We start from the raw sequence: 22,717 nt of genomic DNA on the forward strand, positions 1-22,717 counted from the left end.
TATATATATATATATATATATATATATATATACATATATAGATATAGATATATAGATATACATATAGCAAAAGGAGTAAGGAGTAGTAAGTAAGACTTAGTTTTAAGTCTGTGCTGAAAATAGCAATATGCCAAATAATTGCAGAATATACACTACTCAAAATTTGTTAGGGATATTGGGATATTTTAGTGTTTCACTTGGTTGTTTATTCTGTGACACATCTGAATTTTTATTCTGTGCTTTGTGAATATTTTTGGTCTCCAAAAATAATGTGACACCTTTCATTTGACTGTAATTGCACATCCATGCACATGCATATATGCACCCATATCCAAATATCCCTAACTAAGTTTGAGTAGTGTAAAATATGAATTGTAAAAAGTTATAATTATTTATCAATACATTGTAAATTATTCTTGATATCGATAACAACTGCACCATTTAACAAAAACAGGATTTTTTCTATAATAATAATAAGAGTAATAATATAGTTTCAAAAGTAAAAATCTTGCCGTCCACAAACCTCTCTTGTTTTCTCTTTAGTGCTCTATATTTTCAATATTTGATATCATACCAAACTTTTATAAATGACAACTTATGACATGATCTCTACTTAATTTCGCAGGGGATGCACTGTCAACAACGCTTTTATTTTGAAACGTGCAACAGGATGCGGCTTCCACCTAGCCTGACTTGACGCTTCAATGTCAACACACGCTCAGACACAATCCACACACACACACACACAGAGACACACACCTTCGCTGCCTCGGTGTGTGCTGGCCTCAACTTCTACAGACGGGGAAGCCTCCACGCGCACAGGACGGACTGCGGTGCACTTGTTGTCACAACAGAGGTGAGAACACAAACACAGTGTTTATTTGTGAGTGATTAGTGACTTTAGCTTTGTATGTCTTATGTTATTGTGGATTTAAATATTTAAGATAAGTGTTGATAAACACTGGTCATAATGTGTTTACCGGCCACTTCCTGTGGATTAATCACTGTTATAGCATCGTATACTGACATGGCTGGCTAATATAATGTGAAAGCTGAGTATTGATCAGTAATCAATATGTTTACTGAGCGTAAATGTAAGAATATTCAACAACACACTCCCTGCAGTTCTCTTCTACTGCATGCACTTCACTGACTGGCTGAACTTCTAACTTCACACTGACATGCTGTCAAACTGTGATCATAATGTTCTGATGCCATGCAGCTTCTGATGTCACATTGGACCTTAAAGGTGTGCTGTTAGAGCAGAACCAGGATCCTGGAGCGACATCGTGACCTCCTTTGCAGCGGTAGTAAAAAGGAAGCTGGCGTGTTTACTTTTTTGGGAAGGGGTGTCCTGGTGATAAAGCATTAGGTAATTAGCCTATCTGAGCCTGCAGACTGGGTGACGCCATGCAGGCTCCATAAAAGCAGCAGCCTGATGCCGCATCGAGCTTGTTGCGCTTTTTTGCTGTCATTGTAAACCCCAGCTGTCTGGAAAACCACTGTCGGCATGGGACACGGTGTGGTTACGCTGATTCACCCTGCTGCTTGTAACCTGCGTGTTATTTATTTTGACATCATTCCAAAACCCTTAATTTAACAAGAAACTCTTACGGAGTTCTGTTCAGGAGGGATGAGATAAGCTGAGATCTTGGGACATATCTTGTCTACCACATGGGTCAGACCTGATGCTCTGCTTCTGCTGCAGGAGATAAAACAATAGATCACCATAATGAAGTTAATTTTGAGTGTCAGACATGAATATCAGAGAGCCGCTTGAGTGATTTATCAGAAAGAGGCTGCCTAAATGTAGTGGAATAGTAGTTTCTAGATGGACAGAGAGAGAGAAACACAAAAACAGGGAGAGCTCCCTCTCTCTTTCTTTCTTTCTCCCTCTGTCTGTCTGCCTCCCTCCCTCCCTCCCTCCTGTCCTGTGATGTGTTCTGGCCAGACAGTATGGCTCCTGGGCGTCAGTGGCATGATCATAGAAACAGAGGCCAGAAAGGACATTCCTCATTGTTGGTGGATCTAGAAATGAGCTTTGGCCATCTTGCCCCTGCTCTTTTCTGAAAAACACTTTTGGTGCATGTTTCATTTTCCCCACAGAGAATAATAACCTTGTTCAGGCTTGTGGGGAGATCGGTTTGGGTCTCTGTATCAGTGTCCTCCTGCTGATACAGCCTCATTATCATGGAATTCCACCTCTAATGCCCAGATTGCTAAATATGAGGGTAGATTTTTTTTTTTTTTTTCACTCCACACCAGCTTATCACCACAGCACCATAGTGTCTGTGGTTGAATTCCACTCACCATTAAATCCTGATGTCCTTCTGAACTTTTTCTCCCACCATGCATCTGTTTCGGTTAAATTAGCACCTAATGCTGTCTCTCACTTCTCTTGCCAGATGATTGAAACTTGACCTGGATCTCTGACTGAGCGAGGAATAACCTTTCCTGCAGGAGGCTGCCGGATCCCTTCTGTGCCAGCACAGAGAGAGGATTTAGGTGTTTGCGCTGCTCTGGCGGGAGCCCAACTCCTCCACCAGCGCTGCTCGGAAGCAACAGCGGAACACAAGAAAAAACTGTTTACACAGACTCATCACACTACCTCTTCTTATCCTTACCTCTGTCCTGGCTTCTTGTGATTTGCTGTCCTCGAGGGAGCCCTTAATCCCTTTTTACAGCACCCATCAGCTCATCTCGCCACCCATTTACCCATCTCATAATGAACTCCTCTGCCTCCATTACATCCCTATTCTCCTTCACCAGCCCGGCGGTGAAGCGCCTGCTCGGCTGGAAACAAGGGGATGAGGAGGAGAAGTGGGCGGAAAAGGCTGTGGACTCTCTAGTGAAGAAACTGAAGAAGAAGAAAGGGGCGATGGAGGAGCTGGAGAGAGCCCTCAGCTGTCCCGGGCAGCCCAGTGAGTATCACAGTGTCAAACAGTCAGTGGTTGTGTAGTCTAGTGGGTCCGAACTCATCCAGGGAGTCACGAGATAAACCTGAGGGGTCAGGGGGGGCCTGACCAATATTATCGGCTGATATTGGCCTATCACAGATATATCAGTATTAGCATTTATGTTGTCAATATTGTGAAAAGTTTTTGGATTTAATGAACACAGTGCAGTGAGTTATTTAATTATGTAAAATATCTTTCATGCATTACATATTTTTAAGCTTTTCATATCCACATTTGAGGGGGAAATGTGGATATATCAACTGTTATGTTGATATCAGATTTGAAAAAAAGACAACATATGCTTCCGCAACATACAATAATGTAACATTTCTGACTAAAATGTGTTTGATGTATACTGATTTGCTTGTCACAGTTACCATGGGCCTCTAAAATGATTCAAATTGAACCATTTTTGAGGGGAAAATCACTCTTTGGTTGACTCATTATGCAGTACAGGATGAGGGGACTCATGTACTGCTTTATTTTGGGGGTCAGAGGTGAAAAAGATTGTGAAGCAATGGTCTACTCTCGTGGTAAAGAGGATGTTTTATACCTATAAAGGAAAGATATGTTAAAGTAATACTTTGGTAAAAGTTAGATAGGGTAAGGGTTATTAAATGTACTTAAGTATCAGAAGTACAAATAAAAATGAATTATACATATTTTTACATGTGTGTATATACTGTATATTACTTGTTTTTTTATCCAATTGCCTACTGTGCCTACTATGGCTCTAATGCAATATATAAATCTATATAAAGTATAAAGTATATCTAGTAAATAAAGTTATCACATCAATGTAAATAAGGAAGTTGGCTAAGTAAAATGTATTTGTGCAGCGCTTTTCACGTACAAAAGTCACAAAATGCTTTACATTGGCATCATTCAACATACAGAAATAAATCATAAAAGATAAAGTGACCACGTGAGCCAAATGTAGTGGAGTGAAAAATACAATTGTGCCTCCAAAATGTAGTGGAACTGAAGTATAAAGTAAAAGAGTATTTCTATATGAGAAAATGGAAATAATCAAGTAAATAACAAGCACTTAAAAGTTGTACTTAGTTACTTAGTTACATTCCATCACTGCCTGTGAGGTCACAGGTTTGATGCAACAGATGCCGTTTGTCATTGTGTTCTTGCACATGTCCCAGAAACCTGCACTACCACTAGTTTGATAAAAACGTGTTAATAAAAAAATTAAATGTGAAATGATTCTAGTCTGATTATCTCGGCATTTGTTTTTTATACTCATATTCAGATACAGTACTTAGTAGTTGCACTCAGAGGCTTTAGATGATTTTCTTACGGTGGCCTTGAACTGAAATCACAACGGCAAATAGAAAAACACAACAACAATGTGGAAATCAAATTAACAAAAGAGAAAAAACAACAGCAAGACAGAAACCACAACCATGGAGCAGAAAACACAACAACATTAACGTCAAACCAGAAGAGGTAGCTACCATCTATCGACAAGGAAAGTTGCTGATTGGATGGACACACTGTCTGTCTTTTTATTGGGAAGGAAAGCCCCCATTTGCACATTATTGTTACTGTTGTTTTGTTGTTTGCTTTCATATTTTCCTTTGTTATTTTGTTTTGTGATTTGCACTCCAGGGCCACCGTACGTTCTTACATTCTGCCGACTTCCATTTTAAAAGGCTGTAATTGTATTAGAGATACTTTTCATGCTCTAGAGACGACAAGTGCTGATTTCTGTCTAATCACCATGGTAACAAATATGTGCCATCCTGATTAGGCTTCAAACAACAGAAGTGTAAACACTGTTCCTGCTGTTTTACTTGAATCCTTCAGGCAAGTGCGTGACGATTCCCCGCTCTCTGGACGGGAGGCTGCAGGTGTCCCACAGGAAGGGTCTGCCCCACGTCATCTACTGCAGGGTGTGGCGCTGGCCCGACCTGCAGTCCCACCACGAGCTGAAAGCCCTGGAGTGCTGCGAGTTCCCCTTCGGGTCCAAGCAGAAGGACATCTGCGTCAACCCGTACCACTACAGGCGCGTGGAGACTCCAGGTACACGACATCCTCTAAATGTGCAGTAAAAATAATCTCATTGTTGAGTTGTAATATCATAACAGTGAAGCTTTTGTGGGCTCTGTGACAGTGATCCAATACAGTGTTCCTGAGCCAAAAGCAGTAATGTGATCTTTTCTAACAGCGTCTTCCTTCCTTTCTCTGCTCTCAGTGCTGCCACCAGTGCTGGTCCCGCGTCACAGCGAGTTCAACCCTCAACACAGCCTGCTGGCAAAGTTCAGGAACGCCTCCCTGCACAACGAGCCCCTGATGCCCCAGAACGCCACCTACCCAGACTCCTTCCCTCCGCTGCCCTGCTCCTCCTTCTCCTCCTCCCCTTCCTCCTCCCTCGCCCAGTCTCCCACCTCACAGAGTTACCCCAACTCCCCCAACAGCTCCGCAGAGCCCGGCAGTCCGTATCACATCACAGGTAGGGATCAGATTCGGCCAGACGATACTGTCGCACGCATCAGAGTCACAAAACTCAAGTCATTTTCCCCCTTTCACCCTCTTCCTGTGATTTGCGACATGTTTATCCAGCTGAGACTCCCCCACCTCCGTACAGCATGATGGAGAGCAGCCCTCCAGAGGACGTGAAGCCCAGCAACTCCACAGAAACCCTCAAACTCACACTTTCAGCTCCGCACAGAGGTAAGTCGAACAAATCAGAAATACACAGTAAGTAGACTTGAATATTAGTGCATATTATACTGTTTGTACAAAGGTATCTTTTCCTTAATATATCCGGTTATACAACAGTATCAAAATAACTCAAATTAAATATACAACAGGGTAAAATATTTAATCTGTGATCTGTTACTTGTTCTAGAGTCAACTCAAGTTACTTTCAACTTGATTTGGCAAGAAAATAAATGACTTGAAACTCGACCAGGACCTGAGACATGATGACTCAAATGACTCGTCTGTGTTCATTTGATGTTTTCAGTTTAGTTTGTTTTGTTTGTTTGTTTTTTCCGATTAAAAATTTTTCCGATTAAAAATGTATTAACTGACGGGACAAAATACATCAGAAGTATCTTGCTACAAATCTAAAATACTTTCTTATCGAATACATCCCAAAAATGAATATTAACATACTGTTCTGGGAAAATGAATGTATTAAAATACAAGTGATTTTAATAAATACAGAAAGACATTCCATACAAACTGATATTATTACATTTTAGCCTTTTAGTAGCCTCATTATGGGTTAATGAAAAAATTAATGATGGAAAAAATGACTTTGGACTTTTGAGGCTCGGACCAAATGACTTGACTCATGTGTGGTACTCATACCTCCTTAGATAGTCAAACACAACCTGTGACTTGACTTGACTCTCCCAGGTGAAGATGACTTGAGACTTGCTTGAGTATTACATAAAATAACTTGACTCACATGTCTGTTGTTTAGATTTACGGCCCGTGTGTTACGAGGAACCAGAGTACTGGTGTTCAGTAGCTTACTACGAGCTCAACAACCGGGTCGGGGAGACTTTCCACGCGTCATCCCGCAGCGTCCTGGTGGACGGCTTCACGGACCCGTCCAACAACAAGAACCGCTTCTGCCTCGGCCTGCTGTCCAACGTCAACCGCAACTCCACCATTGAACACACACGCAGGCACATAGGCAAAGGTAGGCTGGCTGAACACAAGGACTGAGGGGGGGATTTTCTCTCATCTTAGTAATGTTACAAAGTGCTTTACAGAAGGGAATAAAGCCAGACAAGGCAGGCTGATTGATAAAATGAGAATAAGGCCAAAGGACATGAGCACAGAGGAAGTAAAGACGATAAAATGAACAAGATCAAATAAATAGGAATAAAAACATCTGTGTGTATCACTGTGTTGTAAATCAGAGATAATCAGGAGCAAGACCTTATAGGGCCTTGAAAGTAAGCAATCACTCCAGGTTTCACACTCTGCTCGTCTTCCTGCATTCAACCCGTCAGGCCAGATATCTTTTCTCATGGTACAAGGACACAGACAGACTGCCTTTGTTGGACCAACATCAAGTGCTGCTGGGTGACAGTAAGCCGTGCACAGTGAGGATGCATTCGGGGTTTGGTTGAGTGTACTTGGTCCCCAATAGACAGACACTACTCAGGCAGCGTAAATGTTTCCCTCTGGCAGAAAATGCGAAGAACACAGCCTTTGTTCGCACACAATGAGCTGACTGTACATGTATATTTTTTGATGATATGTTTGCAATGCTTGTCTTCTTGGTTTACAAAGAGCTGTTTTTATGCTCTTTTGACATGTTGTGACATTTCAAGCTTCTGCACCACAGTGGTTCACGGTGCAATTTTATAATTTCCTACTCGGCATTTAAAGTACAGTACTAGCTGTACTAAGCACATATACACTGACGTTTTTTTAAATGTACGAGGCAACAGCACGCGTCATTCTTAACAATCGGATGACTGTTAGTTATATTTGCGATTTTCTTTCTAGTTTTAAAGGAAAATCTAATTTGTGTATCAATTAAGGCATGATTAGTATGTGAAATCAAACCTTTTGATGTTGTAATGTGTAGCCACAAGTCTCAACAGTTTCCACAACAGATTTTATGTTTCCACCTCCAACTAAAAAAATTCTGTGGGGCCTGACCTCACTTACAAAATACAGTTGTTAGTCAATAATGGACCATAGTCACACGGCGGCCGTTTTCCTCTGACATCACTAGGTAGGAAGCTCAAAATGTGATCATTTCACTGCTTCCTCATTGATCACCATGAAAATTTGAAGGAACATCTGGCCATATGTCAAGAAAAAACAACATATGTGATAATCTGTTAGCTTCCATTAGACAACAGCGAATGTTAGCATTTAATCACTACCTAGCTAAAATTACTGTTTGATACTCGTTACATGATACAATAGGAAATGCTCAAAATAATTCTAAATGACAACACACATCTTGGACACATTTATGGTAACGTTGGCTAGGAAGTGGTTGAACGCTAACGGGATATCAAATATGTTGTTTTACCTTGAAATCTGGCCCATTATCCCTCCAGATTTACACTATCCATCATCTTTTCAGTCGCTGATCAATTTGGAAGCAGTGAAATGATAACAGCTCGTCAGATTCCCAACTTTCATACGACTTGCAACCTGACACACAGCACATGACATTATCCCAGCGTGTTTGCTTCCCACCATGAGTGACATGGTCTATGGTTCACTTGGTCCTGACCTTATATTTGATTTTCCTCTCCATCCTCCTCAGGTTTACACCTGTACTACGTGGGCGGCGAGGTGTACGCAGAGTGTCTGAGCGACAGCAGCATCTTCGTCCAGAGCCGCAACTGTAACTTCCAGCACGGCTTCCACGCCACGACCGTGTGCAAGATCCCGAGCGGCTGCAGCCTCAAGATCTTTAACAACCAGCTGTTTGCCCAGCTGCTCGCCCAGTCCGTCAACCACGGCTTTGAGGTCGTCTATGAGCTCACCAAGATGTGTACCATCCGCATGAGCTTTGTAAAGGTACTGAGCTGTCTTTTAAAATCAAACATTTGGGAATATGTGACATGTAGTGTCAGATTGGTTGGATATCCAGTCACAGTTGCTTTTATTTTGACCTCGACGTGCTGTTGAGTCAGATCTCACACAAACTGGGATTATACTTGTTTGCTTAGCACCCATTCATTATAATCGTTAACTGAACTGCTGAGATTTATGTCTCCTCTCCTCAGGGCTGGGGTGCCGAATACCACCGTCAAGATGTGACCAGCACCCCCTGCTGGATCGAGGTACATCTGCACGGGCCCCTGCAGTGGCTGGACAAGGTCCTCACACAGATGGGCTCCCCGCACAACCCCATTTCTTCGGTGTCCTAACATAAACACACACTTGAGAGTGTGCGCTCACACAGGTAGTCGTAGATTCTGTATATTCTGCTGCGTCCAGGTTTTCTGTCCTACGGTCCCGCTCATGACATCTCAAACAAACAGCTGTGTCACATCATGAAAGACTGAGTTGTATGTGGATAATTTACAGCTTGTGTAGTTAAATAATCCAAGATAAAGCATTTATCTCTACATTTTCATTTGGGACATTAATCTGCACTCCAAGACAAGAAAAAATGGGATATATTTATAGGTACTCAAAGACTTGTTTTATGTGTTGTTAATGTTATTATGGTAGTATGTACTGTATTTCCATGTAATGTTTGACTTTGTGTACTGGTTGCTTTCTACTTGTTCCATTAAAGTTTTTTTTTCTTTAAGTGTAAACATTTTTTCCTCCTCTTACACATTCAGTATTAACACACACAGTCTGAGATATTTCTCGATGTTAATGTCAGAATTTTACTCTCATATTCACAGCAGGGCATACACACTTCAACTTAAAAACACAGCAACAACAAACAGTACGTGACTTCCTCGTCCGGACACAAAACCAACCAGCTAGCATGACCAATATTCATCCCACCAAACGTACATTTGTTTTATCTTCATACAGGGATAGAAAATGGGTTAAAAACAAGTTCTGAAGGCCCCACCGGACTGAGAAGAGGCTGCAGACATGCACTACACAACTGATTGTCACATGGGACAACACATGTTAAGGAAGAGAAAACTTTGAAAAAAGAGAAGACCTTTAGTCTATTAGGAGAAAAGTATCACAAAGAAACTGGTGTTCTTGCTGGAAAGACAGGAGGATGAAACAGAGGCTTTGAGGACAATCATAATTTGTCATTATTGCCACATGAAGGAAAATAACTTACAGGCAGAGCGGGCAACCATAATTTAAATTCACAATAGGTAAACTGGGGCCCGACCGATTGTAGCCTATCTAAGAATAATCGTTATCAGCCAAAAGTTGGCAGCTGAAGCCTTTTACTGCCTAATATCTGTATCGCCCCCATATCGGCTATACATGAAAATAAATGTTGGCTTCTGTTCAGGACATTATATTTCCTAAACAGCACCAGGCATGGTTTGATTTCATGGTCAGTCTGCTCCTTCAGGAATTCACACATTTGAGGGATTTAGATCTGTTCAACCTTCTTCAGTCCACCAGCCTCACCGCACTTTCAAAAACATCCCTTGATTACCAGGTTATTCTTTCCGCAGCATGTCTGTCTGTCTGGCTGGCTGGGGAAATTCATGTTTACAGTGTACGGTTGCCATCCATTTATGCAGTAAGCACCAGTGTTTCTTCAGGATTCTCTTATTCATCACAAACTCATCTACCAACTGGCGTCAGCAGCCCTGGAACTGCTGCTGTGATTGGCTGCGGCCCTGTGCAGCCAGGAGCTGCTGCTGCTGCTGCAGGAAGCTGATCACCTCTGGACTCCTCAGCAGTGACTGAAGGACACACACACATTCAAATTTCAGAGTACTGAAATAGCACAGAGCCTACTTGTCTTTTTCTGCTTTTTTAATGACAAGTTCTCTATAATTTAAAAACTGATGCCTCCCAGTCTGAGTGGAAGGACACAACACAAAAGTTACTTTCCAGATGCATGCACGTAATTCAACCCAGCAGAACTGAACAGCACGTATAACACTTCCAGAGATCCTTGATTGAATTGTTTGGGAAGAGGGTTTACTCTGGACAGATCTCAGTTCATTGTTTATTGCTGGATCTCTGAAGGGTGGTATTTTTGCTGAACTCTGGAATCTTTTTTTTTGGAAAATATTATTCGAACTTGCTTAAGTCTACCAAAAGCCTCCAGGATATAGTCAAGCTGTTGCTGTGAAATACTCCTATCTTTTTAAAGAGGAATTTGCAAAATGTGAGTGACAGCCCGGGCTTAAAAGCAATGTCATGTATGTCTTCACAGATCCAGATGTTGAAGTCTAGCGACCTAAAATCAATAGTCCAAATGGAGTCCTGGATTTGGAGAATGGTGACACACTATTTCTTACAAGTCGGAGGTATTTTTCTGGCATGACTCGAGGAACCTAAGAAAGAAGGGAGGGTCATTACGTCACTGAACCTTGCTTTGGGGCCAGACTGTGGTGTCGGCGGTATTGAAGTCAATGGGAGATGAATTGAGAAACACACTAAAACTCAAAATTTCCACTTTGTATGACTTCTGATGAAGAAATGCCTCCAAAAAATAAAAGAACACACTTCAGAGAGGAGGTTAACCCTTCATTCCCTCCCAAATGACTGACGGGTCTTATAATTCTGTGATTAAAGGAGGCAGGTCGACTGATTTCTGCTGATGAGACTGCAATTAGAGCCTGAACAGCAGCCTTTCCTACATACATTTGAGGAAAGGAACAACGTGTCGATAGAAAAATCAGCGGTTAACCTCCATCTGAAGTGTGGTCTTTCATTTACTGGAGGCATGACTTCATCAGAAGTCATACGATGTAGATATGTTGGGTTGAAGTGTGTTTCTCCATCATCTCCCATTGACTCTCACTGACTCCAACACAGCTGTCATCACAGTGTGGCCCCAAAGCGTGATTCGGTGACATAATGACACTTCCTTCTTCTTTAGGTTCCTTGGCATGGCATGGGTCCACTACTCCTTGTTGAGGCTCTTAAAAAGACAATTTATGTTGTGTTTTCTTCTACTTCACCACCAAATAATACATGTAGCTGCATCATGACTTACCAGTCTTTTCTGGTTCAGGACCTGCTCTATCAGGGAGGGTCTGGCTGGCCGGTCCCCCATGGCACCCAGGCGCTGTTTGTTCACAGACACCGGCCTCTCCTCTGAGTTTTCCTGATTAACACACAAAAAAACAGGCATAAACACGCAATTAACTGGGGGAGTTGTGTTTGTTTTGTGGTTCAGTGAAGTCTGGAGAAAGAAGGGGCAGGGAGCCACATTAGCCAATAAGTTCAGCCCTTGTTACACCCCTCCAGATTCCTTTCCACCCAGTCATCCACATGCAGACAGGGGCTGTACAGGGTTGTGGCAAGTCTCCATGAAGATTAATCTTACATCAAGTTTGCCACTGGACATGGCCTGGTCACTCTTCTTCTTCTTGTACTTGTCTTTGTACATCTTGTTGCGGTGCTTTTTGCACATCCACGGTTTCCTCTGCTTGGCCACCTGCGTCGAGGTCTCCGTGCATCCCTCATAGGTGCACTGTTTGGGAGCGTTGTCGCCCTCCGACGTCTCCTCGTCGTTGAGCTCCTCCGGGCTATTGGCGCCGTCTCTGGGATCCGAGGTGTCCAGGACGTCGCTCTCCTCGTCCGGATCATCCGCGTCGTAGGAGGAGGCGTTGTGCTCCGGTTCGTGCGGCGTCGTCACATTCCTGCTGTCGACCACCCCGCTCTTACTCACGTAGTACCTCTGCCCGTCTTTAGTGAGCAGGAGGGTCGAGTCTTTGTCTTTGCTCGCCGATGCCGAGTTGTCATCTTCGCTCATGATCGCGGTGTAGCAGCGACAAGCTAGTTAGGTTAGCTAACTAGCATCCCGTTAGCAGTCAGCTCACGTAAGCAAGCTCAGTTAGCTAACGCAACTACCAGCGGACATTCGCCTAGTCTCTTTCTTTTTGTGAACGCTGTGTGTCACAAATAAACCATGTGTGAGGATTTTCAGCCGGCTAACGTGATACTTCCATGGGTCTGGTTTAGCCTGACACTGCTCGCCTTTCGCACGACGGCTGAAGTTGACGTCCGATTCACAGCTTGTTGTTGAAGTTGCCCAGTCCACCTTAAAAGTGGCATACCGCCTGTAGATGGCGCTGTTCAGTCATGTTCAAGCCAGGTCATGGACTGAAAGTAATAGTGGGGAAAGAATAAAACAATGAAACTTTCTATAATTGTTTACAAGCATACATTTTGATCATTGTAGCTCTAGCATTTTCTCTTACTGTCCGTGCTTATAGTAAACTGATTTTCAGCCTCATTTCTATTCCTGCCTATTTGCTGTGGTTCTACCTGCTCAGTGTTAAAAAGACACAGGGTTTGATAATCCTGACTTTTATTTATTTTTACTATAGCATTGATCTCCTGTTCACCTATAAACCTTTATTCTATTTGTGAAAATGCAAAAATTTGCCTTTTTTAGTTGCATTTTCACAAATAGAATAAAGGTTTTTAGGTGAGCAGGAGATAAACGCGACAGTATGAATATATAAAAGTTAGTCAGGATTATCAAACCCTGTGTCATTTTGGAGTATTGGTTTCTTGAGACGTTTTAATACTGAGCAGGTATAACAGAGGTACGAATAGAAATGAGACTGGAAATCAGTTTCCCTCGAGCAAGGACAGTAAGAAAAAAATACTAGAGCCAAAATGATCCATTGTAAACCAAATCACTACCGTTTCTTTGTGTTATTTATTCTCATCTCATCCTCCCCATATTTATTACTTTCAGTCCTTGAACTGACTTGAACATGACTCAACCACGCCATCTACAGGCGGTATGCCGCTTTTAAGGTGGACTGGGAAATTGCAATAAGAAGCTGTGACTCGGATGTCAACTTCAGCGTCGCCTTTCGCTGTATTTCAACAACAGAGATGTTCTTCTTCGCCGCTTTGTTTCCACGTGTTAGAACGACCCCTGGTGGCCCAAATAACAAGTGCTCCTTTAGACTGATGTTATATTATGTTATATTATATTATATTATATTATATTATATTATATTATATTATATTATATTATATTACATTAGATCATATTATATTATATTATATTATATTATATTATATTATATTATATTATATTACATTAGATCATATTATATTATATTATATTATATTATATTACTGATTACATCAATTATTTATTTTTCCATTTAGATTTAATGGTTATTATACTATTCCCTATACTTTGAGAGCAAACTTAACCGGAGTCAAATTCCTTGTTTGTGTACACATACTTGACTTGATTTTGATATTATTATTATTATTATTATGTTATGTTATATTATATTATATTATATTACAATTAGTGATGCACAATAAATTTAAGCCCAATATTTGGAAATGTATCGGTTATATCGGTATAAATTTGGTATAAACTATAGCTGATAAATGGAGCTAATCATATGAAGCCATATTACTTTCATTGACAAGTGCAGTATCCACACATTTTTGCAATCTGTCAATAAAAACAGAGAAGAAGAAGAAGAAGAAGAAGAAGAAGAAGAAGAAGAAGAAGAAGAAGAAGAAGAATGATGCTGATGTCAGGCTAATGATGTCAAACTGCTGCAATGCTGAAAAAATCTATACTGCGCATCCCTTCTTATATCATATTATATTACATGATATTGATGAGTTTTAATTATTCCTACTACAAACCAATAATCAATACCAATTGGCTGTTAAGGACGTGGTCAAAGGGCCTGCTTGTTCTTTCGGCTCATCAAACTGCCAGCAGCCTTTGCTGAGAGGACACTAAAATGACAGTGTGAGTTTCCAAAAGTGCAACATCTGAGAGAGCTGAAAGAAAGATGGACAGCTCTTCTGGAGGCAGAGATACTTTACAGGTACCAAAGTGTCACCAGAAAGTGTTCGTCTCCACTTGGTATAGTGTTCCTGTAGGTAAGAATAGATATAAAGTGTCAAGGTTTTGGGAACATGGCTGTGGAGATCATAGGAGGAGGACAGAGACAGCTGTCTGGAGCTAGTATTTGCTCTGCAACAGGCAGAAATGGATGACGCACTCAGTTCCTTATATGCTTTTTTCATTAAACCTGCATATACTCTCCCTCGGAAGGGGATATAGGACACAGGGGGAAGGAACATTTTAATTATCTGTTTTTAACACATCCATCTTAATTCTTAACTTTCTTACTGTTTATCTAATAATCTAATCGTTTTCTTATGTAACTGTGGTGACGCTGTAATCAATTTCCACAGCCAAACTGTGAAGCTCACTTTAGTCCATCACACCACCTGCACACTGAGCCCCTGCCTGTGGAGTACAGAAAATGTTGGATCCCACGCCTCTGGCCACAACTGTTGTGGGATTCATGAGAACATCAAGTACCCCTCTAGTTGAGTGCCATCCCAGCAGATAACAGTTAACAACAGCACCCAAAAAAGTCTCAGTGGGATGATGTGCACTTAATTTGAAAAACTGTATCAAGCATCTAACCAGGAATAAATCCATTAAACTGAAGTTTTAATATCACTAATTTAACCCATTTTATCACATTAAAGCTCTACAGACGTCACAGACAATTTGTTTTTTGAAACATTTTTTTATTTGTACTTTTATTATTGATAGACCATTGTTGAACAGAGGTACAGGTATCGGTATTGCAACGGATTGTAACACTGTGGTGCAGCTGTGAGAGCACTTTGGTAAACCACATGTGCTGGAGAGTGTGGACTTCAACAGCACAACAAAGTCATACTGATACGGTCAATTTTTGCGGCACATTACTGTCTATGTGTGATGATGAGAGTAAATACAGGAAACTTACAGACAAGTGTGACGACTGCAGGGAGATCATCCGCTTTTAAAAAAATGAAAATCGCTCTGCATTTCTGTCACTCATCTGGCTTCTCCTCGCTTTTATCTTACATCAGGTACTGGAAATCCCTTTAAGGAAGTGACATCATTCCCAGTGTCTGACCCGGAAGCAAAGACTTCCTTCTTCCTGATTGGTCTGTGTAGATCCACAACATCAGGTCTGAATAGTCTTCTTCTGCTTCACTCCGACCTGATGATCTCCTCTAGATTATTTTTTTTGTGGTACACGTGTATGACTGTTTTACAGTTCTCATAGACTTACTACTAGTAAAGAAATATACTGTATTGTGAACTATCAAAATAAATAAAATTATGTTATTTACATAACATATAAACAATACTTCATCACGAAACTGTTTTTTTTTTTTCATTATAAGAATAGGCTACTGTATGTCTGTCATGCTTTCATCTGAACAAATGAAGCCATGAATGAGGTTGTACAGAGCTGAAATAAATCCTCTTCCACTGTCTTTCCGAGAGTGCTGCTGGTTCTCCGTCCTCCATACTGTCTCTCAGACCTGTTCGACTGCACCTAGACTGCAGTACTTTGTGCAAATAGGCAGCCCTCATAAACTGTAAATCGTGTACAAATACCACCTCCTGGGCTGCGACAATCATTCTTTTCTTTACTGCTGGAATATGTGTATGAAATATGTCTTTAGTGTTGGAAAAAATGTAAACAAGGCTTCCTATGTGTACATGAGCATCACAAAAGATGGAGAATAATATGATATCGATACAGAATGATTGTGGAAATGTGTGCACCGAGGAGAAAATTTGTTCAAATGTTGAGTCTGCTACACAAGCACCCGAATGCTGCTGAAATTTTGTGTATCAAGATGTCGTGAATGAAGCGATTAACAAAATTGCGAGGTGGAATCAAATGCACCATTGTTGTCTTAATAGCAGTCTGTGTAAAATGTAAACTGTAATACTGCAATCCAACATTACAGGAAGGCAACGCCAAAACTGTGAGGAGCACAGAATTCGAGCACAAGTGCTGTCTTTGTCACTTATCTTCTGTCGATGAACACTGTTTTAGACACATTTGTAAGAAAACTCCTTCTCTACACGCCTCGGCTCTCATCTTCGCACAATAACACCGTTCTGCGGTAGCCTACTTCAACATTTCTGAGCTCTACTTCTACACAATTTCCATTATTTTTCCTTTCCGTCAAGCTCCAAGGACAAGTCAACACAGAGTTCTCCTTTGTGAAAAAAGGGAAATACATATAAAAAAAATGCAGTGAATAAAGAATGAATAAATAAGGTTCAATAAAACATGAACGTTGGTCCATATTCTCATATTGCCTTTTCGAGCTGCTCCACCACTTGGAAGTTTCCATGTCGAGCCCAGATCATCACTGAAGGGTGACCGGCGCTGTCGCCCCTTTGGCGCTCCTTGAGCTCCGTAACATGTGCTCAGATGAGAGAACGTTAAAAAGAAATAAATGAAAAGTCTTTTCCCCTTTTTCCTCTTCCTCACGATCTCTGTTGCATTTATAGTCCTTTCACAACCTCTCTACTCTTTTTTTTTTTTTTACTCTATCCACCCTTAGATCGATCTCTCCACCGGGATTTGGAAAGATGGATTCAGGAAAGCTAAAAGTTCTCTCTGATTTTTTCCCCCCTCCACAGTTCACCCCTGGCCCCAAATGAGAGGCTGTGGGGAAGCTCCTCTTCCTCCTCCTCCATATAGAGGGAGGAGCTGGATGAGGATTTTTCCCTCCTCGCTGCTTCCTCCTCCTTCTCCCCCTCTGCCCCCCCTCTAGAAGGGCGAGCTGGGAGAGCAGGTGTTACTGGCTGAGCTGATGGAGATGTCATCAGAGTCAGATGGGAGGCTGGGGTTCGGGGAAGGGTCAGAGCAAGCGTCAGGGGTCAGAGAGGGAGGGGCCACGGGCAGGCTACTGGGAGGCTCCGCCCATAGTGTTTTTGTCGTTGATGTTGTTATTGTTGTCACCGTCGTTGGCATCATCTGCAAAGGCAGCGGCTTCACATCCGGGTGGCGTCCTCGTCTGAGAACCTGCCCCTCCTTATCAAGAGAGGTGGCCTGAAACAGGGAGAGACGGGAACATTACGGTTAGATTGTCTGACACATAGGTCCAGTAGCAGAGAGCATGATGGAATATGGAGGACCAGGAGAGCCTTGCACATGTTCATGAAGTTATTAATTGATGTTTAATTGGACAGTCAGTAGATTAACACAAGCCAAAACTATAATTAAATCATTCACCATCCATATTCCTGTTGATTTACATTACATCAAGCTACATTATGATAACTTACATTAAGTTCCTTCCATTCTGTTATGCTGAGTTTCATTATATTCCGTTCTGATACGATGAGTTACGATACATTAAGTTTCATTACGTTGATTTACGTTACGTGAAGCTACATCATGTAGCTTCTATTCCTTCCCTTCCATTATTTTGAGTTACGTTATGTTGAGTTGCGCTACTTTGAGTTAGGTTACGATGAACTACATTGCACTTAGTTATGTTACACTTAGTTAGGTTATGCTGAGTTATGTTATGCCCAGGTACATTATATATCATTCCGTTATGATGAGTTACATTACTGTTACGTTATGTTTCATCACATTAAGTGTGAGGGTGAGGGTGGCTCACAATGCCTTAAAACCTGTGGCTCTCTATAGCCAGTTAGTTCTATACTGTGATGATCTGGTTTGTAAGCCAAATGTTGCCAAAATAAGGCCCATGGAGCCTCAGTATAATCACAACGGATAGATGAATGAAGAGAAAACCAAATGGAAAAAAACATGCTCATAAAAATCCACTATAGTAGATTCTAATTTCTATGTTGTTATATTAATCTATGAATGAGTTACAATATTATTTTAATATTAATGAATCTATCTCTAAATATATTAATTGCATCAATTTGATTTTATTTACAGTCTTTTTTTAATGCTGGATTAGTACATTCAATTGTCGTGCTTATGTATGCATTCATTTGTTATTAATTTATTCAAGTCTGTTATTGATTTTCTCTCGTCAGTGTCCAATTCTTGTAAATATCACCCAGTGAATTTTTAACTATAAACCTTTATAAGCATGCAACTCTGGGTCCTCCATAAATCAGATGTGGATAAAGTCACACAACAGGAGTTGGCAGTGGGAGCTCAATAGGCCTGGTGTTAGTGGGAGGCAGCCAGGCGGGGAGCATGACATCAATCAACAAAACACTGAAAATGACTGCAGATGGCAGGGGGACAGGGTCGTTTCTTTGGAAGGCAGCATTCACAAAGAAATGGTTTAAACAAAAAGTGACATATGCAGCATCGGTTTGTTTACTTTGCTATGAAGGAAATTGTTCTTTTAGTACATTTACACAGACATTACGGAGAAACATTCACAGGGGTAACTTGCAGTTCCTTATTCACACACCAGAAGTCCACTGAGACACTGATATATAGTGACATCACATCAAGGACAAGGCTTGGGCTAAAGACAGACGACAACGATGCATATTCTGTGTAGGATATGCATTTACAGTGAACAAGGGATGAAAGCAAAGGAGCAAAAAGCCAAGCACAAGCAGCAGGGACGGCATGAAGCTGTCAAAGCAACACAGCAGCAGCCAGTCAGCAGGGCTGCATGCAGGGAGGAGGAGGACATCAATTTCAGACACTATTTTGGTTTGTAATCATTTCTCGCTGGTTTTTTGACCGTCTACCCGGTCGTGTCTCTATGGAAACCTGGCGTACCTTATCCAGTACATGGCCGGGTGCTGGTAGAAATCCAACGACCCAGATCTCTGCATAGAAAAGCTGTCATCCAGCTGAACACAAAGAGAAACCAGCACAGTCAAACACCAGTTCACTTGAAAACAGAAGGACACACTTCACTCTGAACGTCTAACTGTAGACCTTTGCCTAAACCAATTCATCTTAGTGTGATAGCTACAACTTTAGATGAAGCTAACTATCCATCAGAGCAGTTGGTCTATGGGCACTGTAGTTTCTAGTGGCAGTGACTTACAGAAATGACTGACACTCCTGCAGTGGTGTCGCTGACCTTGGGACTGGTGTTGAAGTGCTTCTTTATCTTCCCTGCTACTGACAGCTGATGATCGTTCTCACATAGACCTTCATCCTGTATCAAGCAAAGGAGGAGAGGACAAAAATTCAGTGTTCATTCCCTCTCTCTATTTTCTTTTTTTCTTATACGCCGTCGTTGTAAGGGCTCAATTAACGCTGTACTCACAGTGACCCATGGATGCTCTAGCACCTGGAGGGCAGTGTATCTCTGATCCACCTCCACCTCCAACATGGATCGAATCAGCTCCTTCAGCAGCACAAAAAAAAAATATTGGTGATTTTTTATTCTCCAAACATCTGGATCCGTTCACACTCAAACAAACAGATACTGTATATAGATGTTCACCTTGGCTGTCTCAGACACATTGTCCCAGTATGGTAGAGGAAATTCTAGCTGTCCCATTAGTATCTGATCAAAAAGCACTTCTTGATCATCACTGCTCCTGCAAATAAAATGTAAATACTTTTTTGAGTCTTAAACACAACTCTTATTATCTCAAGAAAATGTTAATACAAGTGACATTTCACTTGGTGGAGCAGCTCTCTTACCCTCTAAAGGGTGGGAAACCACACAGCAGGATGTAGGTGATGACTCCAGCTGCCCAGATGTCCACCTTAAGGCCATACCTGCACCAAGACAAAGAAATATTACGACTTTACGGCAAAACAGTGCAATATTGTTCCCAGATTTCAAGAAAAACACTTCTCTTGTAACCTCTGTTCTGCTCAGAGGCTCTTACCCTGTTTCTGAAATGATTTCAGGTGCTACATATGTCGGGGTCCCGCAGACAGTGTAGAGGGGTCCGTCCACCACAGTTGCCAAACCAAAGTCTCCCAGTTTCAGGCTTTTGCTGCCGTCTGCATGCTCATACACCTAAGGATAAAGAACAAATGCTGTTAAAAGTAGGATGGCTGCAATGAGATGAGTATGATCCCGACTGTGAGGCATAACGACTCCTCTTTCTGCAGCTGCATTCATGGTAATCCACAGTGTTCCAGTACATTTTTATATTCTTTAAATGACTGTGGCATCTTTCAAAATATTTGTTTCTGTCTCAGCGTCACCAGGTCAATTTCTGCGGGGCATTAGGGGGTATCAGTGTGCATTGCTGTCTCCTAAAGTGCCACTGGGGGACACCAAAGTCTTGAAATGCTCAAATCCTACACATGGTGGCTTTGAACCCACAGTTCCCCTCAGCTCCAGGGAGCGTTTCAGCATCTCTTAGCTCACTGTTTGGGATTTATGGCCCGCCACTTTGCTTTCACTCACTTTCATACTGCTGTTTTTTTTAGGAAAAAGGTTCAATAAACCCACCTACACACCTACGACAGACAAAGTTAGCAAAAAGCTGGTAAACACAGTTAGCTAGCATGCAGCTTGAGTTATCCTGCATCTAATTTGCTTCTGTTATCCCTGGGCAGGTAGAAAAAAAAACAAAAAAACACCACATACAGACTCATTCAGCGGCCAAAAAGCCAGATATGTTGCTCAGGAGGTGGTGGAGACCAAAAATGGAGCTACAAGAAGAGTAAGTATTGGATTCATAAGGCTAGCTCGGACATATGATAGCATGTCCTAAGCTAGCTTGTTGTGGTGCTCCCAAGTGGCTAAAAAAGTCAGTTAAAGGTTTAAAAATGTACTGTAAAGTTACATAAAGTCCTCTCAGAACATAGCATAGTGTCGGGCATCCACCTGCTACGTGTATTTAACCTTTAAAGATCAAGAAAAGGGCAACTTTGTGAAGCTGAGTGACAAAGAGCCAGCCCTCAGATGTGTAGCATTTCACTCTGGGCGGCTCACTCAGCCTCAGCACTTCTTATTTAATTGAAACTGTTCTAAAGCCAAGAAGTGGAGACATAAAAAAAGAAGCTATGACCCAATCTTATGTCAGTAGGGATGAATGTGGCTACAACTAGCTTTAAAGTAGAACATTTCTAAAGTCTGGCCCGAACATCACTCGTAATGAGCGACTCGGGGTGGTGGAAAGCGGGCAAAGGAGGGGATGAACGACAGCTGTTGAGGGAAAAGGCAGGAGAAGACGACAAGGAGGTCGACAGAAGGGAGAAGGAGGGAGGGAAGGCACAAACGAGGGAGGCTGGAGAAGGAATGTGCGGGAGGTGTGAGGGCAGCAGGGATGAGTCATCTCATCTACAGAGTGAGTGATATTACTTCACTGTTCATTGAGAAAGGAGGGAGGATATACTGCGGCAAGTTATATGACCAACTCACCACCACGTGCAGAGCCTGTGTGTGAACTCACCAGCAGGTTTTCTGGTTTGATGTCTCTGTGCACTATGTTGAGGCTGTGGAGGTATTTGATGGCATTGGCCAGATTGTAGAGCATGCCGCTGGCGTCTCTCTCCGTGTATCTGTTGGCAGAGGTGATGGCATCGAACAGATCTCCACCCTGTGGACAAATCACAGTGGACGGACAGGCCGGTTGTCAGTATCAGGGACCATGTCACGGGAGTTTGTGTTTGCCGTTTTCACACACAGAACCTGACAGATTCACTTCCAAGTGTCGCAGTTGCTCATCTTTTCTGCTGAGACTTCTCGGCCAGAGAGTTGATTTCCTGATATTTCCCCTTCCATTCTAACTTTTCCCTCTTTTCTCTGTTTCTCATATTTTTCACTCTGTATGAATCTCACCCACGTCTTACCTCTCTCTCTCTCTTATCCTCTCTGTGTCTCTCTCCCTGAGTGGACTAAGTGGAACAGAAGCTTAAAATAGGGCTGAATCTCTCTCTCCCTCTCTCTCGCTCTCTCTCTCTTAGACACACTGTCAGGGTCCGACCTGCACAGCAACAGTTATTTAAACACGAGAGCTGTCTAAGTCCACAGCTCAGCCTCTAACCAATGCATCTGCACTTCTCTATCTTCACTATATGGCCAAAAGTATGTGAGCGTTACACTTAAATTTGATTGTCGAACATCATTGCGAAAGCATAAACCCTAATGTGCTGCGACGACATCTTCGGCCAAGTGGCCGGGAATAAGATGCCGGCATTTTCGTTATCTGCAAACCACAAATACGTTCGAGCTCACTGTCATGTTGGTAGGTGAGGGGGAAGGGGTCGGCGTTAGAGATCGGCCAGAGATCACTCTTCGAGCCTGAGTGATACCACTGGCTATTTTATGGAGGCATTGGGATATTTCCAGCTATGTTTTGGCGACAGAACCGGACTTTTTCGATGCTACATTAGCACATTTCCAGCCATGTTTTTGGTGGAATAACTGTATATTTTGGATCAGACATCCATACTTTT

The 22,717-nt window shown here is 41.9% G+C and overlaps 3 protein-coding genes across 6 annotated transcripts in view; 1 reads left to right on the plus strand and 2 right to left on the minus strand.

Annotated features, from left to right (window-relative positions):
- Positions 1–158: 158 nt before the first annotated feature.
- smad9 (SMAD family member 9) lies at positions 159–9,219 on the plus strand. Its single transcript, XM_073479328.1, has 8 exons — positions 159–856; positions 2,406–2,921; positions 4,776–4,991; positions 5,164–5,421; positions 5,532–5,642; positions 6,403–6,624; positions 8,221–8,477; positions 8,687–9,219. Exons 2-8 carry the CDS (start codon positions 2,726–2,728, stop codon positions 8,828–8,830), a joined length of 1,404 nt encoding a protein of 467 aa, XP_073335429.1. The 5' UTR covers positions 159–856; positions 2,406–2,725; the 3' UTR covers positions 8,831–9,219.
- A 58-nt stretch (positions 9,220–9,277) lies between these two features.
- On the minus strand, positions 9,278–12,604 carry rfxap (regulatory factor X-associated protein). Its single transcript, XM_073479329.1, has 3 exons — positions 11,902–12,604; positions 11,569–11,679; positions 9,278–10,303 (listed from the first exon to the last, which is right to left on the minus strand). The coding sequence occupies exons 1-3, from the start codon at positions 12,328–12,330 to the stop codon at positions 10,199–10,201; spliced, it is 645 nt and encodes a 214-aa protein (XP_073335430.1). The 5' UTR covers positions 12,331–12,604; the 3' UTR covers positions 9,278–10,198.
- Positions 12,605–17,158: 4,554 nt separating this feature from the next.
- dclk1a (doublecortin-like kinase 1a) overlaps positions 17,159–22,717 on the minus strand; it is a 60,174-nt gene continuing 54,615 nt past the window's right edge. For 3 of the 4 annotated variants that reach the window (XM_073479675.1, XM_073479673.1, XM_073479674.1), the window contains exons 10-17: positions 21,712–21,858; positions 20,191–20,324; positions 20,000–20,077; positions 19,797–19,893; positions 19,617–19,697; positions 19,392–19,505; positions 19,118–19,191; positions 17,383–17,440 (exon numbers count right to left, since the gene is read on the minus strand). In XM_073479675.1, coding sequence (XP_073335776.1) covers positions 17,383–17,440; positions 19,118–19,191; positions 19,392–19,505; positions 19,617–19,697; positions 19,797–19,893; positions 20,000–20,077; positions 20,191–20,324; positions 21,712–21,858 — 783 coding nt within the window. Of the gene's footprint in view, positions 17,295–17,369; positions 17,441–19,117; positions 19,192–19,391; positions 19,506–19,616; positions 19,698–19,796; positions 19,894–19,999; positions 20,078–20,190; positions 20,325–21,711; positions 21,859–22,717 lie in introns of those variants that run through there. The other variant, XM_073479672.1, reaches the window with a different exon arrangement.

The sequence above is a fragment of the Pagrus major genome, chromosome 13 (assembly GCF_040436345.1).
Source record: "Pagrus major chromosome 13, Pma_NU_1.0".
NCBI classification, from domain to species: Eukaryota; Metazoa; Chordata; class Actinopteri; order Spariformes; family Sparidae; genus Pagrus; species Pagrus major.